Source organism: Hirundo rustica, chromosome 15, assembly GCF_015227805.2.
Source record: "Hirundo rustica isolate bHirRus1 chromosome 15, bHirRus1.pri.v3, whole genome shotgun sequence".
In the NCBI taxonomy this organism is placed as follows: domain Eukaryota; kingdom Metazoa; phylum Chordata; class Aves; order Passeriformes; family Hirundinidae; genus Hirundo; species Hirundo rustica.
In genome coordinates this window covers 9,280,217-9,298,107 of record NC_053464.1, presented here as the reverse complement: position 1 = coordinate 9,298,107, position 17,891 = coordinate 9,280,217, and the positions used below count along the sequence as shown (strand labels likewise).

Below are 17,891 nucleotides of genomic sequence, written 5' to 3'. Positions count from 1 at the left end.
TGTACACTATATTCTAATAACTAAGTATTAGAAATAGTGAACACAGTCACCTAACAAACCCTATTTGTGGTACAATAACATTATTTTATTGTATATGTTAAAATATATATTCTATGAGGATAGGATAAACATGGGAAATTTGGGAAATACAGAAAGAGTGAAGATAAAAGAGACTGTTTTACGTTATTGTCATTTTAAGGAACTGTCAGAGATTTTCATATAATGAAACAAAGATTATATTAACTTAAATTCCTTCAACTTCTGTTCCTGCCTTTCCGACATGAAATATATGCATACAATGCAGGAGATTTTTTCTAATTCACACAGGCTGTGTCTGCTCTGGTATTTGCATTTACCTATCCACAGAGTATTTATGCAAGTGATGCTGTATTGTGCACATAATGCTGTTAGTATGCACAACGCAAATGGGCAACAGTGTCTCTGACAAGACAGATAAAAAACAGATAAGGCAGCTTCAAATTTCACCACATCTCTGGCTTCTTACATTTTAACATAAATCTTCATATTCCTATCAAAGGATTCATTTGGATTTCTAAATATTTAATTATGATCTCCCGCTTTTTCATTCATCGCCTTGAAAGCAGTTCACACTTCAAAAAAGGCAAGGAAATGATGTTATTTCTACTCTGCAAATGTAAAAGCCGAGGCAAAATGAATGTTTTTTTCAACTCTGCTACTTCAGATCTCAAACTTCTTCATTCAATTATGGTGACGTCCACCAAAATGCAGAGCCATTTCTTACACTCCTTTCTTTTCCAAGTTACCTGCCATTAAATGTAGTGTTACAAGTAAGTGTAGAGCCTTGAAAATCTGGCTGGCTCAGCCTTTTAAACCTGGGATCCACACAGTGCCCTTGTACTTTCAAGTGGCATTCCCAAAGAAAGGTGCTACTAAAACTGTGTTTGCCCAGGCTTAACAAAATACAAAAATGCAGTGATTGTATTATGCTAAAGGTATTTATCACTGCACAATTCCACCGTGGATATACTGGAGGAAGAATAATATTGACTAAATGGGAGTACTGTAAACATGCCAATGTGTCTTATCATTACAACATGTGAAATGAAGAGAGAACTCAATGTTTCTGAAATGTTGTCAAAACCCCTTTATTTTATAAAAATCACAGGACTCATTTAAAATCTTAACTGATAAGAATCAATCAGAAATTAACTAACTTTAACTTGATGATTCAGAAATTGACTTACATTGTCACACAACAAAGAAGTTTGCCAACATAACACCAGTGAACAGGTAGAGCTTGGTTTAGTAACTGTGTGTGCTCACATCTGTCCAAGAGCTGAACCCTGCATCCACAGACCAATGCTGTCCTTGCCACAATGACATTCTGTAAAAAGCACCAACTGTAGGATACCTTCAAAATTATTTTCCCATTTAAAGCCAGAAAACTGCACTGACCTTCCACCAACCAGAGATCTGGAAAGCCAGTGAGGACTTAGGGAGCTTTTTCCATATTGTACTGAACAGCACCTGAATCCTTTTCTTCTTTAGCCTGACACACTTTCATGGAGTAGTTAATTACTCTTGGCTCTTCCTGTGGTAGCTGTCAGATTTGTCTTGATACTGGGCAGCTAGACACCATCTAAACCTTTCTCATCTCCCTGCCATCCACGAGGGATGTCCACTGGGATCTTCCAGATTAACTTCAGAGATCTGCCATTTTATCAGTATGGCAAAATTAATGCACCAGTAAGCTTCAGAAAATACAGTTCCCTTGAATTCCAGGGTTGGGGTCCCTTTCCCTGATCTGCCATATCCTTTCTTCCAATGAGTTAACAGGAATCATTATACACTAGAAATTACTTTAAATAAAGTAATTAAGGATATCATCCCTTAACAGAAAGCAACTGAACTAGGAAAAAAAACTAGTGTAGGCTCAGCATTAAGGCTGAATGGGATTCACAGTCTACACAGACTGAAAATTCAACTTTACTGAAACAGCTCAAACTGTGTTTCATCTTGCAATTTTGCTTTCTCCCATGAACAACTTACTGAACTCCCTTGTGGTTCAGCAGGAGATGCACTGAGCACTGGTTCCATATTTACTGTGGAGCTGCCAGGTGGCTGTTCTGGATGGAAAATGGAGTCCAGGTCAGGATCTGTAGGACTGCAATGCAGAGGGGAACCAGGCAGACGAGGTAGAACATGGCATCATGGAGATCTAAAAACGACCTGCTGGAACAAGGGAGAACACAGCTTTCAATATGATTAACTTCCATGGTCACTAAACAAGTTATTTTTAAGGGGTTCCCATTATAAACACATAGCCATGCTGCTGTACAGTCAATTTTAAGTAAAAAGAAATAGAAATATCTTGTGTATTTTCTAATTCTACATACAGATATGTATCATATATTGTTTTCTCTAGCTGGGAGGAATTCAGACACTTAGCACACAAAGAGTTAATTTTAATACCACCTAGGAAATCCTGTTCAATCCTTTCCTGATTATGTAATATAGGAATCAATTTAAGCAAATTTCATCCAATTATAGAACAGAGCATCCAAAAAGCTTTAGTAAGATTGAAAAATTTGGACGAGAAAGGAAAGTAGAAAATGGAAGCAAACATTTGAACATGAAATGAATTTATTTGAGTTGAAATCTGTGCTACTAACTATCCACAAAGCATGTTGTTTTAGGTGCTGAGTGCTAGATAGATATTATGATAACTGCACAAAATTCAGGTGTGGTTTCAAGGGCTGTTTGAAGTATCAGGCCTTATTTCATTTGGTTTTAAAATAAATGATTACAAGATAATATAAGCCATAGAAAGAATACATGTGAAATTAACACTAGCTTTCGTTTTTTTCAAATGAATGCATGGCATTTCCTCATCTAAATCTTCTCTAATGAAAAATAAATAAAAGCATCAGCAAATATGAATGAAGAAAGAAAATACAGGAATTAAATGAGCTTCTTTTTATGAGCAGTATGGTTTCTGACAGCTCAAAGCATGCATTTTGGCATTCATCTAGTAGCTGGAATCATTATCAACTTGCATTCTGTTAATTATGGGATTCTAATTACTTAAATATCAGGAAAGTCAACTCAAGCTGAGAAACAGCCCCTAAGTGAACTTTCTCTCCATGAGGCAGTTTATGTTCCTTTCTAATTTTTTCCTTAGCATTCAGGGATGAGATAAAAGACTGAGAACAGCCATGGACACGTTCCAAAAAACCTGGAATCTGTGAAAAATACCCCAAACTTTGAGCAGATTTTTGAATAAAACCTAAGAGCACCTCTGAATCGTGAAAGAATCAACTCACGTCTCACTCGGTTTAACAGAAAGAAATGTTTGCAACCTCCAACAAAGGCCGGATTCTGTCCTCAGTACAGACACAGGCCCATAAATGCGCACAGTTTATCTCAAGTCATGTACATGCTAATGCTACATAAGAAAACAAAAGCCCACAGGCTCACAAGTGAATCACTTAATCACTTGGGCAATTGCATTTCTGACTGGAAGTGTTTGCTAGCAGGCCACTGGTCCATAGCCAATGTTTATTGGCAGTGACAAGAGTTTACCACTTGGAGTTGTTTACTGGCTTCTACCCAAAGGCATTTCCAGCGCACCTACAGGGGCACGCAGAGCCCTGGCACAACTGCCCCCAGGGACTGCAGGAGCAGAGCCAGCAGGGAGCCCACAGGCACAGCGTTTAACCACCACACCATGAGAACGGGACTCAGACACAGCTAACAGGATGTTGGGGCTTGTTCTGCACACTAAAGAGGATTCAGTTTTCAGTACTAACCTTATTCTATCTTTACACAAAGAACATCTGCAAAATCACTCACACTGTGCAATCCTGATTTGGTTTCACTGGAATGATGCTGAGTTAAGAAAATAGTATTACCTATTGTACTGTAAAACCTTAAGTTATTGCAGGAATTATGAAACAAGATCTGTAGTTCACAAAACGGGAAAATATTTCATTAAGGGACTGGGATAAATCACAAGCAGAGCTTGAATTTTATCACAATTACAGCTGAACAAGTAACTTTCCACATCTACCTTTTTTCTTGCACACACAGGAATAAAGCATACAATGTTTCCCTAAAGAGCCCTAAAATCACTCTGAACAGAATGTCAGGTAGTTCAGTAATTCAATATGAAAGCATTAACAGTTTAAAGTGCCTTCAATAAATAATGAAGAGCTGCTGCCAAATAACTTTATTCCGAAGAACAAATTTGAGAAGCACTCTCAAGAGAAGCGGGTGGTAGTTGCAGTGGCTCTCCAGAAGAGGGAGGTTTTAAACTAGGCATCTTATCTGTAGCAAAGGGAAAAAAAAAAAACCCAAACCCAAACAAGAGCAAAAGGCATCTCAAGCCATACAGGGCACGTGCTGCTTTGCTATGATGATGGAAGAAAGGAAAAATCAGGACACTCCATTCAACAAAGTACTGCTCAAATGTTAAGGATATTAAAGACCACTTTCCATGAGAAAGTGCTTAATTTCTGTGTAGCGAGCACATTTCCTAAGGATGTGGCACAATGTGTGAGCAGAGGGGAAGGATCACCTTTGCCCTGCTGGCAGGACTCTGTCTAACGCAGCCCCAGGTACCATTCCAGCCCATTTCTCCATCCTGCTGAGATCCCCCGATGGCAGTGTGACCCTCAGTGCACCTGCCACAGCCCCAGCTTTGTGTCATCCCCAAAATTCCTGAGGGTCCATCCTGCCCCATCATCCTGGGCACCAGGAATGCAGCCCAGGCAGGCAATATCCCTGATTTCTCCTGCCCACCAGGCAAGTCATTTAGCTGCAGAAGTTTATCAGGTTGGTCAAGCATCACTTCCCCTTGGTGGAGTCATGCTGGCTTTTACTGATGATTTTATTGTCCTTACTGTGCCTGGAGGTTTCCAGGATTAGCAGCTCCATCACTGTTGCTACAGTTTAACTCTCAGGTCAGGACAGAGTAATAATTATTAGTAAAATAAATTATTAAAAATAATTCAGAATGCAGCAAATGGCATATAGACTTTATATTCTGCCTTGGCCCAGTAAAAAACATTGCTGGAAACTCTTCAGACATATTTATTCAGGGCCCAAACATTTTGTTAACGCAGAGTAAGGGTCCTCTGTACTATCTTCACAATTCACAATACACTTAATAAAGCAAATGCTTTCCAAAACACTTAACAGATATTGTCAGCTTTGGAGAAGGAGGAAGGACAGAACTGACATTGTACTGGCATGGGTCATAATACTTCATTTTATGTAATTCACATGTGTGAAATGCCTTTTTTTTTCCCCCCAAAAAAAACAGTTTGAGCATATTTTAAACAATCTCTTGTATTTAGTTTCTGTTTGTCCTCAAACAACTTTGTACTGAGGCAAGTGCATTTTAACTGTCTGCCTATGGCTGAAATACGAGATCAGCCAATGGGTTTTTAATATATGTAAGTAATTTTAGCTCAGCCAATGGTCTGACTACATTGCCAAGGGCAAACTGACTCCCCAGAAACAACTTTTGAGTTTTCTGGTCTTTATGGGTTGTGTATCAACCCTGTACTCCATTTGCAAGCAAAGGAAAACCCATTCCCACACTGCACATACAGCAAACACAGGCAAACTGCCTCATATTTAAGAAATCTTTTTTGAAAGGATGGGCAAGAGAAATATATATTTCAGGTGCTCTGATTCTTTAATCTCAGCTTTGTATATTTTATGCTGTTCCTGGCCCAAGTGAAATAAATAAAATTTCAGCATGACTCAAGTGAAAACACAGGTTTTATAGATGGAGCATTCCAAGTATTTCAACTCTCTATAAAATAAATTTATTGTTGCTATAGTCCAGGGGATATTTACCAGGCAAGAAAGATTTATAACTACTGTGATTTGAAATCCTTCCACAAAGGGATCGTTTCTCTGATTGAAAGGGATCAGAACTGCAGCTTTTATGTTTCAAATCTGAATTTCTCTGAATCATCAAGATGAATATATTCAGCCCTCTCATACCCACATCCAGTTCAACTTACCACTGTTCTGCAAAAATCACTCATCATATTTGACATAATGAGGTTCATGTCCTCTTCACATCATCTCACTGGCTATCTACAGAATGCATTAAAATAAGCTGTTCTCACACACAGCCTCAAACTTAAGCTGCCTTTGCTTCTGTCTGGATGCATTTCTGAAGACCACCTGTTGTTCTTTTATGTCATGCTTGTCCTCATACATTTTTTTTAGAAAATTCCTCAAATATGGAATGTTCTCCTAACCTCAGGTGACGCATAACCAGACCTCTCTTCAAAAAAAGTTCATATAAAACTGTGTTCATCTCTTTCTTTAGGTTTTTACTAAATATTTAGGAGAGCTATGTAGCTCTCAGGATATTCATGCTGTTCCCTCAAGTAAAACCTAATCAGGACTGATTTTTCCATTTAGCCCTGACTTCAGTTATTCCTTATGTTGCCACTTCCTCTTGATGGTCATAAATACAGCCTGTGACCTTTTCAGTGTGGTTATTCCCTGTTAATTTATTTTTATAAAAGCCCACACATGTCCAACTAACCAGCAACCACAGCTTTATGCTGTATTAAGGTCTCTAGGGACTGCAATAGAATCATTAGCATTAGAATGGTAAAGAGCATAGGAGCCAAAATTACACATTCCTACTCGAGGCAAATTCCCTCCCTCCAGTCATTATACTGCCTTCTCTCAAACAAAAAAATTGATCTGCTTAACATTATATATTTACATATTTATAGATATATATTTATATATTCAAGGTAGTAGGTTTATGAGGTAAACAAAATGCAGAAGCCAGGACAACATGTATCTTAGAAAGAGCTATTAGGTGATCTCAAACATTTTTTTCTATTTTTGCAAAAAGCCAGGGGATGAAAGGTATCTTTGCTTTTCAAAATTAGGTAGCTATTCTGATGTATATTGTTTAATAAATGATTTACTCTTTAAAAAAACATTTGTACTTCTCCACAGACAAAAACCAACTGATAAGTATTTTCAAAGTGTTTATGTTTTTGAAGCGCAGTTGATGCAAACTAATTGCTAATCAATTTGCTTTTTAGATTACGGGCGTATTTAATGTTATTTCCTAAGATTTAAAGTATCTCTTTTGAACTCACCTTATATCAGGATGACCAGGTACATTATTCAGGTTATAATATCCATAATGATTTAGTATTGTAACCACAACCATTGGAGCCAAAGATTGGGCAGGCTTGGTAAATAAAGCATTGGTACCAAAAACCATAGAGGAAAGTGGTAATCTAAAATATTTGGGGAAAAAAACAAATTAATGCACAACACAAACTTTCAATTACAATTGTGATTTTAAAAAGCTTGGAATCATGTTAATATACAAATGCTAAATATCATGATCCTTGTATTTATCTGCTTCACATATTATAGCGAACAGATCTACTCTAATGAAATTGAAATTTATTTGGAAATTAAAGGTTACAAACCTCTGCAGGGTGTGTGCATGTTTATATATAAAAATATACATACACACACATATACATAAACACAGGTAGGCCCCAATTCTGAAGTGACTTGTACTTAATTCAACATTGTGCACTTTGAGTAATTATTGAAGTTAAATTAGCCTGAACCATGCATGGAGAATTAATTACAACTGAAGATTTTGCATGCATAGGCCAGGAAAATTAGGCAATTTTTTCCTCATGAAGGCAACAGATCTTGTCTTTGAGGGGCAAGTTCTTTAACAGGATTGAATCTACACTTACATAACAATTGATGGAACCAACAGGAAGTTATGTGCACTTTGACAGAAATCCAAAAGATCAGTGAGTTGCAATATGCTATTCTGCAGCAGGTTTTATCACTTTTATTTCAGGGAGATAAAGGAACCAGTTAGACTTTGAAATCTGCACTTTACCTAGCACAGACAAAGCTTTCTTAATACATTTTCCAACTTGAAAATGCCTTATTCTGAAAATTCCACACATGATTATACACGTATCTGGTTACAAAGTAATTCAATTGACGCTGACAAAAATAAAGCCACAAAAAATGGAAGGACTTGGTTTCCATTACACCATAAGAAAAAAGAGAAATGACCTCATAGTCTGTTTAAATGACTCTAATGAAGTAACTGCAGGAAACTTTACCCAAGTTCTGATCTTCACTTATGCTAAGTTACACAGAAAAAGTACTTCTCTCTCAAGGATTCCAGACCATTTACTGTCCTTACTTTAACATAATTTATTACCAAAGAGTAACAAGGCAAACAGCAAGAAAACTATAATGACTGACATACCTCCTCTTGTGCTTTATTAAATCTGCATCAACAATATCTGCCAAAGGCAAATTGAACAAGCTAAATGAAGCTTGCACAATTACCCTAAAGAAAAACAAAATATTGAAGATGTTCATAGCTCTTGTATTCACTTTACAATGAAATTGTAACTGACATTTCAGCACAAACACACCAACACTGACAATGCAGCAAACACACAAAGCTGAGATGTTCTTTAAAACATGGTGATCTATCTGAAAGCATTACCAGATCTGTTCTTAGCTGAGAATTAAAAATCAATAGGCAAACCTAAAAGTGGGGAGTTTTCTTCTTTTTTTTTGCTGGACATTGGTGTAAAAGGTCAAGAATACTTCGGCAATAAATGTACATTATCAGTAAATGTCATTTAAAATGATCAGGAGAAAAGAAACACCTCAGAAAAAGGGGAAACTGAAAATTTGCTCCTGAAATCTAGAAAAGACATGACCATGTGGAAGATAAACTTCAGAGTGGAAGAATCAGAATAGAAAGAATAGTTTACATGCATTACTATATATGCATTTACAGTGTATATAAATGTATATAGATATGCAATTAAACACACACATACAAATTCTGATTCTTAACAAATAGCTAAATGAAACAAACCCAAATCTTACAATTTCTGTGTCTTATTAAATTTTGGGTGCAATGAGCTTTTACTAACAAGGTACTCTGAACAACTAGCACTTTAAACACACAGTCTTTAGGTACCTCAGAATTTTTTCTTGGAGAAATCAAAACACATCTTCATCATTTAAAACATGAAGATAACGAAATTCAATTTACTGTTCACACAATTCAGTGTTAGAGTAGCCCATGACTGCAATACTGAAAATAAGAATGAAAACAGGGTGGGGAGATAAAGACAAAGAAAAGGAGGGCAGGAAAGAACATGTAGAAAAACAACAATGAAAGAAAACATGAAGAAACAAAAGCAATCTGCTGTAACGATATTCTGATACAAACAGCTCTTTATCTGGAAATAAGGTTTTCCAAGTATCATTATACACTTCTGTAAAAATACTACTGCTTGGCATCTTAGCACTGAGCACAGTGGAAATGGGCCTCAGCGCTGCTCACCCCCAGACACTGAGTCACCCAGTACCTGCCTGCAGAGCAGCACACAAGCGTTCCTGCAGTACAGGGTGATGTCTGAGCTCTCTGAGTAAACACTCCCTGGGGAGTTCCTCTGCTGAGCTCTTCCATATCTATGGAAAACATGAGATTCTCCTTCCCTTCCATCTCAGGTTAAAGTGACTGGAGGCATGCGCCTGCAAACCGTTTGCATTTTAGGCTATATATATATCTATATATAGAGATAATTTTTTTTATTATTTCAAGTAGAAATTAAAAGCTGGAAGAGAATAAAATGAAAGCTGAAGAAAAAAAAAAAAGCTGTAATTGGAGTTTCAACTTTTCTGATAATGAAATGGAATGAAAACCATGAAAGCAGAGGCAAAATCTTCACGGTAATAAAATCAAGTGTCTGCTCTGTTAGAAGTATTTCAGTTGTGTTTATGATAAGGGGAGTGGATTTACTTACATGTTTGTTGTGACATAAAATGCCAGCAGATAATAGTGTTCTTGCCCTAGAAGACACATGACAGCAGCAGCTACTCCTTCATAGTAAAAGGAAAACAAGATGATTCTGTAATAACCAAACTTCTTCAACAAAGCATGACTGAGAAGAACAAGGCACTGAAAAGATAATACATACACATATTGGATGAAAAGATACAGTACAGTGTCACAGCATAGGAGAGCTATAAAACACACACCTGACATAATTAATATCCTTTGAAGAAAAAACCCCCAAACAACGACCCTGTCTAAGAAGTTCAACAAAATTTAAAAAAAAAAAAAAAAAAAAAGAAATTGAACAAAGACAACCCTCTACTGGCTCATTCTATGCTACCTCTACTAGGTACAGCCTCCTTTTACTCAAAAAATAGCCACTGAGAACTGCTATATCCTGAGGGAAACACTGTTTCCCACAATGCCTATTGCCTAATGCTCATGATCTTTACTTTTGATATCCCTTAAAGCGTTAGCTTTGCAGTATGATAACTGTAAATCAAGCATCTTACCATTCAACTGCAGCTGAGATATATTTTCAGTAATTGCTTTTTCATTAATATTACTATTTCCACTGACATTTATAGAAATCAAGCTGTTCTCAATTCTGAGACTCTACTGAGTGGCTAACTCATGAAACTGATATCAAGTGCTGATTATGGTATAAACAAAATTTAAGTTGTTCTGCATTGTTCCTCAGTTTTCTCTTTCAACAGGGCATTCTGTAATGAATTATGTTCTTTTTATTATATGGGCCTTTGTCACCATCTACAAGTACATGGTCCTCATCTCTGTCACAAATATACAAACTGTATAAAGATCCACATTTTCTCCTTTCTTATGTGTTACAGAGATGAACTGTGTAATATTCAGATGAAGAACAGGAAAGAATTTTCCTTGTACAATTGTTCCCACACTGAACTGCTTTAACATAACAAACAAAACCAGGATGCTACGGTCGGACAAAGATTACCATGGCAAATGCTATTGTAAAAAAGCTTAAGATTTCTACTTGATCACGGAGGTAAAAAAATCTGGAAAGTTGTAAGAAATTTAAAACATACTCCTCCCCCTGGCTGTTTTCAGGGATTTTGCTGAAAAGTGCCTGCACTAGAAACACGAAGGGATCATGTAATGTCTGCTATGGTAAACACCATGTTCCTGTCTCCCTGTAATTGCAAAATAACCCTGTCTCAGGAAGTACTTATGACTTAGAAAATTCCTCACTACTTGCACGTCTCCAAGACTGTGTGTTTGTAAGGAAAATACTAACAATGATGCAAACTCCAAGTTGTTTGTCTATGTTACAGCAACGTTTTCCTTGTAGGCAGGTTGTATTCCTCACATCCACTACCAGAAGGAACCTAAGTCAGAAGCTGAATTCTAGTTTAGAAGAGGTCACTGAAGCAGAGTTCATAAAAAGGAGCTTTATTTTACAAGGGTCGGGTGTTTTTCCAGTAAGTGAAGTTCAGGACATTGCCATCAGAGTGTTCTCTTATTGTATCTTGAGCTCAAAGGGACAAAAACCTGAGAAAAATAAGGTCACAGCAAACCCTCTACGGTTCAGTGACCTTCGAGACAAAGAGTCTCTGGGGAGCAGAGAGAGACGCGTTTTCTGAAAGATTGTTCTTTTCACACTGTCACACTGATTTTATTGATGATAGTGATTGCTATATATTAAGTGTAAAATTATTTAAGCTTTCCTAACTTCTGTAGCTTCTGATGTATTTCCAAAGTTCATGATCTGTCTGAGGTACAGGGGAAAACCTCAAAACTATTAAACCTGTGATAAAGACAAAAGTTGAAACTGTAGAGTAAGGAGTTATGGAACAGAAGGTATGTTCAGGGTCTGTATGTTTTATATGCAAATGCCATAATAGGAACTGAAATTGAGCTGTTAACTCCAGTTGCACTTTCATTTATCTTCTTATAAATATCACTTATCAAAACCCATTCCAATTTAATGAATATAACAACCTGATTTTAAAAAATCCTGAATACCATCAGCACCTATGATTTTGAGTATCCTGACTTTCAACATCCAACAAGTAAACACAGAGAAAAGTTTTAAAGACGTAGAGCAAAAAGTTAGAAGGCAATGAACAGAGGAATTTTTTATTTACTGCAATAAAGTATGGTCACATTTTGTGGGATATACTTTTGCTGTTTTTCTTGTTCTCACACATTACTCTTTTGGGTTGTCTATCTCTTTTCAGTTCATTACTCCTCCTCTCATCCCTGACTGGGCTCTTAAAAGTATGTCTCTCTTCCCCATAAATACTGCTGACCAAGAGACCAAACAACAAAATAAACGGGAAAGTATTATTCTCCAAAAGCAGCTATTTAGAGTTTTGTTTGGTTTCCATGACTGACATACCACATTTTAACAATGCCTTTCATAGTTTATAATTTTTTCTGGTATTTTGTGCAGTTTATTTCAGAAACTTCTTGAAGAAGAGCTTAGTCTTTCATTTCTAATCCACAGTATTAGAAAGCAAAACAAAAAAGCATTCAGAATTCTGGAGATTTTGCTTTTAGAAACATTTGATCTTTGCCATGTTTTTCATTCCTTGATGCTTAGGTATTTTAAGAACTGGAGGATACAAAACATTTATTCCTTGCCTACTCATTTCTCACGTTGTTTTAAACAGACATTCTACTGTCTGCTCTCTCTACCTCTTACACTTGATCAGCCTGCAGAGAGGTACTTTCCTCTTCTAGAGTACTGGGCAGTGAGATTTAATACTCATTTTCGCCAATATCTTATGCCAAATAAATCATTTTTTCAAGCATTAAATGGGTACTGCGACCTACTAAAAGACCAGGTTTTCATATTTACAAATAAAGAAGTATGACTGCCTACCTGAGGACAAATAAAACCTGCTCCATACATGATACTTCTTACTGAGGACGAAAGGACATCCTTAGGAATGAGATTATCCGCAAAGATCATCATAAAATTGTTGTAGAAGGCTAGGTGGAAGACTTGGAAGAAGTTCATTGTTACAAAACACAGAAAGTTCTTCTCTGTCACGATCTGTTTCGTCAATGAAACTACTGAGGCCAGGGAGAAAGCTCCATCACCGTTTTCCACGTTAGCATCCTCTGTATGAATGTCTCTGTGCTCATATTGACTTGTGGTGTATTTACCTGTGCAACACATACAAGCCGTGGCCAGCGCCGCGATCAAAACGGTGAAAGCCTGAAAATAAGCGAAGTTTTCCATATTATCCGATACGAGCCCGCAAAAGAGAACGCTCGTGGAGCCGATTAACGTCGCCACTTGGCTGTACTTGATGAGCCGGAGCCGGCTGTCGTGCCTGGGGGAGCTCTCGGCGAAGAGCGCGCACTGCGCCAGCAGCACGAAGGTCAGCAGGCCGTCGAAGGCGCACAGCGCGATGATGAGGTGCAGGCCGCTCAGCCAGTCCCCCTCCTCGTAGCGCCTCCAGGGGAACCAGGGCAGCAGGAAGGCCAAGCCGTACAGAGGCGCTCCGTACAAAATCGAGAACTGGCGCCTTGCGCAGCACTTCAGCCGCGAGTTGTCCTGGATGTACCCGAAAAGGGGATCGTTGATGGCATTCCAGATCATGAACACAACCTGCCGCAGAGGAGGGAATTTGTCACTGCCGTCGCTCTTCCGCAGAGGTTGCACAAACGCAACGTATTTATTTAAAATAAACCTCTATTCAGAAATAAATAGAGAGAAAAGCTATACAGAGAAAGCTACAGAGAAATAAATACATAGAAAAGCTACTCAGGTCAAAACAGACTCTAAAATTCTTACCAGTATTCATAGGTTTATAGAAATCTTGAAAAAATAAGATGAATAAGTAGATAGGTGACCAACCACATGTGAAAAAAATCTCAAAGACTCCACTCTTTCAAAACCTTATATATCTGGGCTTTCATCCTGCAAAGCTCAGATATTATTCTCACAGCAAGTTAATTCAAAACATGAGCAGGCCCATTACTTTCAGGAGACCATTTACAACAAGAGTTACTCAGATGGATAATGACTTGCAGGATAAATGCAGTATTTAAGTACTTAAACAGTTCATAGGAAAGCACTAATGTCAAACTTATCTATGGAGCTGAGGTGCAAGATCAGTTTAAAAAATTACTTCAAGCTATCAAACAAAAATCTTTTCAGCAATTAAGTCTGGAGATTTTTACTCTATAGACTGTTAACAGTGGGCTTTATGTGTAAGTTCCGTTGCTTATGGATTAACTAAAGTTAAATATAATTTACTGTTAATTAATTGCAATGATTCCAAAATTAATCTGTCATTAAAAGAATCACTTTGTCGTAATAACACTGACGCATAGCACAACATGGTAATCAAAATATTCCATTGTACAGTACCTGTGCTACATGAAATGCGCTTTCTGAAATTTTGTATCGGTTTAGGAAAAGCTTAACGTAGTAGAAATTAAAAATGCTGTTCATCATTCCAGCACCTAAGGTAGTCATGGAATATGCCAGTGCATTAGCATGAATTCCCCAAAGAATCTTCATCTTCCAGGAGTACAGCTCTCTTCTTCCTCAAGGTACAAAAGAGAATTACAACAATTAGTAGAATAATTTTTGAAATTAAAATAACATGGGGGATTTGCTTGTTTCAGAGGTGCAGAAATGGATTATTGGAGGAAAATTTTCCCATTCTTTTTTTTAAACCAGAAACACATTTTACTGAGTTATGACACAGAGCCCAAAATAATAAGTTATTAGGTGACATTTCTAAGTACAATCAGTACTCAAAAGTCAATAGAACAAGTAGACAAAAATCTAAAAGAAACCCTTCCTAACTGATGTATAGACTGCATTTAAAAACCTGCTATTGCAAACACTCACCTTGGTGTAGAGTTCAAAGTAATTGCATACATTTTAGATCTTTCTTGCTAGCTATATATTCTTAAAATTATGGACTGTGTTGGAATGAAGTGACTCAACTCCTTATGTATTCCAATGCTATGAATGTCCCATACAGTGTGCATGTATTTCTTTCAAAACAAATACCAAGTTTTGCCCTTCTGTTTTAAAATACTAATTGTTAAGAAGTCATGGAAGCAATTTTTTCACCTAATAAACCATAAAACAATTCAAACAAAACACCTTTAAATTAACATTGTCATGGTATGAAGACTGCACGTAAATAAAACGTAGCAAGTAGCACACACAGCATTTTAGGTATGCCCAAATAACAGAGATTCAGCCCAAGAATACAGATTTATTTCATCTATCATTCAGATATTCAGACAACAAATTTTTAAGATGCTGATCTTTTCCATCAATTACCTTAGCATGTTTGGTGTAAACCATGCCATGAAAAGAGGAACCTCTGCCTTTTAAAGCTGTTTAATAGCTACCTAAAGTAGCCCCTGACCATACTTGACTCTATAAGCCAAATACATAATTACTCCCAGGTATCTGTTTTTAACTGAGGCTTTATTCATTTTTTACATCTCTTGAAGGCAGCTGTCTGCTATTAATATTGATACCGCAAGTTCAAATTTCAGCCTTACTATGCAGAGCATTACAACCTGCTTTATGTCAATAGTTCACACTTTGCTCCTCTGCATATTAACAATTTTACCCTAAATGCAATTTTCACATATCCATCAGAACACCTAGTTTGCATATCTGCTTGATCAGCAGCTCCATGAGCAGCTCCCTGAACTCCTCATAAAAATAACCATGGAAGAAACAGGAAATGAAAGCCAAGGCTGTTTCCAGCCTTCCTGTGGTTTACAAGGCGGCTGAGCAGGAAGGGAGGAACTTCAGAATCAGCAGGCAAAGACCACACAAAAGCCACAAATCAGGTAGGGGGGAAGATGGAACAGGCAGTTTCTCCATCCCCCAAACATGGGAAATGAACTCTTGAAGAGCAAATAAATCGTGGATGTACTTTTGCATATCTATGTAAGATGCTGCGATATGAAACATGATGCAAAGAGCACGTAAATTCATTCTAAAGTTAAGAAAAAAAAAATCAAGCTGACAAACACCTGAAACCCTAGGATTCATTTTATTAAAGCAAATTTATTTCTAAGAATATGACTAATTTTTTTAAATATTTGAGAATGACCATGATGTGTATCTTCAAACTTACTTTTCTACACCTGTAAAGACAATACCATTTTCAGGGGATGAAACTTTGCATTTTTTTAGCCAGTTTGGTTTCACAATCTTTTACTGAGAAACCTAAAATGAAGAAAAAGCTTATTGAAAAGGTGTACAATTGAAATGTTTCTTTTAAAAAACAAGTTTGATATGATAGTCATTACAATGAGTATGTTATTAGCAAGTGTCACATTTGCTTTTTCAAGCCTTCACAAATATACTTACTGAAATTATTTATATAGTGGATATTAGGGCTTTTGGAAAGGTAGACATTTCACCTCTCTTTCTACCTGAAGCTCCCTGCACAGGTCTTCAAAATGGAGAACTGGGAGAGTTTCTTTCAAATTCCACAAGCACCAAGAATAGAAGTGCTTCACACTAACATTACCAGCAGTCATTTCTAAATTGTTTGACTCGATACCTTCTGACAGTAATAAAAAATGGTCCCCTCAGTTTCAGAAAATTTGAAAGCTATTTGAAATTTCTCCAAGAAAAATCTTCTAACAATGCACCAACTGGCCTCTAGTACCAGGACTAATTGTAATACGCAGGATCTGACACAACTCTGCCCTAATTGGTACATCTGGTCCTGCACCTTGTTCATGAAATAGGTTCAATTAGAAGTTGAGGTACCACACTTCCTTCCCCAGATGTTCCCTTTAATAGCACTACAATGAAATCATGCATGAGCATCCCCTCCCTCTTCTTAATAGTCAGCCTTTATATTGAGCAGGTTAAAGCACAGGTGCACATTTTGTGACTCACAGAAGGCAAATCGGTTTCAGAAATTTCTAGTGGTTACAACCGTGTTAATATTCAGAGGCAGAAAGAACAGGCTGGTCGGGCCAGTGAGATGCAGTGTGACATTACCTGCGTTTCTCCCAGAGCAGGATGACAACTGTTAAAAGAAATTAGAGCAAGATTCTAAAGAAGAAAAGTGGATTCCGAGAGATAATAGCAAACGCTGCCTGAGGCACGCTAGCTGATATCCTCCTGCTCTGCCGTTCTGGGTCCCAAACCGCTGTGCAATGCTCACAGCCCTGACAGACTGGTTGGACACACGGATCTTCCTCATCCTTCTGGCGTGACTGACCACATTTAGACGGAAGCCAGAACACACGCGCTGCTGCTCCCGAGGGGCAGCACTGAGGGGAAACGCTCAGGGGGCGCCCACAGAGGCCGGTGCCCGCTCCGCGAGCGCTGTGGGGCTGCGCTCCTGGAGGCGCGGGGATCGGGGAGCTCGCAGGAATGGACCTTTGGAAGGACTCGTCTGTTAAGAACGGGGAAGTTACGCTCGTTTTCCTCAGCAGGTCCCCGGACAGGAAACGCGGCTCCCTCCGCTTTGTGCGGAAAAGAGGCGGGGGCGAGCGGCGGCCGCTCGACGGAGGTGCGGGGATGGAGCCGGCCCTTTTCGGGCTGCAGGCTCCCCGCTCCGCACTCCCCTCCCACACTCGGGCGGAGAGGCGGCCCGCACCTGGACGCCACGCCGGGTCCCTCCTCACGCTCTTCCCTCAGCACTCCCAACGCGGGGCAACTACGAGCCCCGGCTTCCCCTACGCCAAGTCGCACTATCCCACTCCGGGCTGTGCCAGCCCTGCTCCGCCGCAAGCCGCAGCCGACATCCCTCAGCAGCCGCTCCCCGCCATCAACGCCCCCGAGCGCCGGCGACCACCGCCCCTTCCAGAGGCACCGACCCACCTCTTCTACGGGAGGCTGCGCACCGCGGGGCGGGGCGCGGCTGCCACAGGCCCGCCCTCTCTTCGCTCTCACTGGCTGCTTGATATGAATTCGCCTTGTGATTGGTTTATCCTCCTTTCGATCTGCGCGGCGGGCGGGTTCCCATTGGCTGTCCGCCGGCGAGGCGAGGCGAGGGTGCTGTGTTTGAATCGC

General features: G+C 38.7%; 2 protein-coding genes across 10 annotated transcripts; both read right to left on the bottom strand.

Annotated features, from left to right (window-relative positions):
• Positions 1-1,105: 1,105 nt before the first annotated feature.
• Positions 1,106-17,733, bottom strand: LOC120759913 (transmembrane protein 180-like). Of its 9 annotated transcripts, none has more exons than XM_040079632.2 (8): positions 17,700-17,733; positions 15,991-16,082; positions 14,244-14,422; positions 12,744-13,478; positions 9,849-10,003; positions 8,285-8,368; positions 7,128-7,271; positions 1,106-2,214 (listed from the first exon to the last, which is right to left on the bottom strand). In XM_040079632.2, the coding sequence occupies exons 3-8, from the start codon at positions 14,394-14,396 to the stop codon at positions 2,082-2,084; spliced, it is 1,404 nt and encodes a 467-aa protein (XP_039935566.1). In that variant the 5' UTR covers positions 14,397-14,422; positions 15,991-16,082; positions 17,700-17,733; the 3' UTR covers positions 1,106-2,081. The 9 variants fall into 9 exon arrangements, with proteins under 9 accessions (XP_039935566.1, XP_039935565.1, XP_039935564.1 ...); XM_040079631.2 differs by having other exon boundaries at positions 17,476-17,706; XM_040079630.2 differs by lacking the exon at positions 17,700-17,733 and adding an exon at positions 16,872-17,046.
• LOC120759807 (uncharacterized) lies at positions 16,903-17,623 on the bottom strand. Its single transcript, XM_040079432.1, is given in 3 exon segments — positions 16,903-16,930; positions 16,932-17,506; positions 17,579-17,623. Coding segments are annotated over 3 exon segments (648 nt in total).
• Positions 17,734-17,891: the final 158 nt, after the last annotated feature.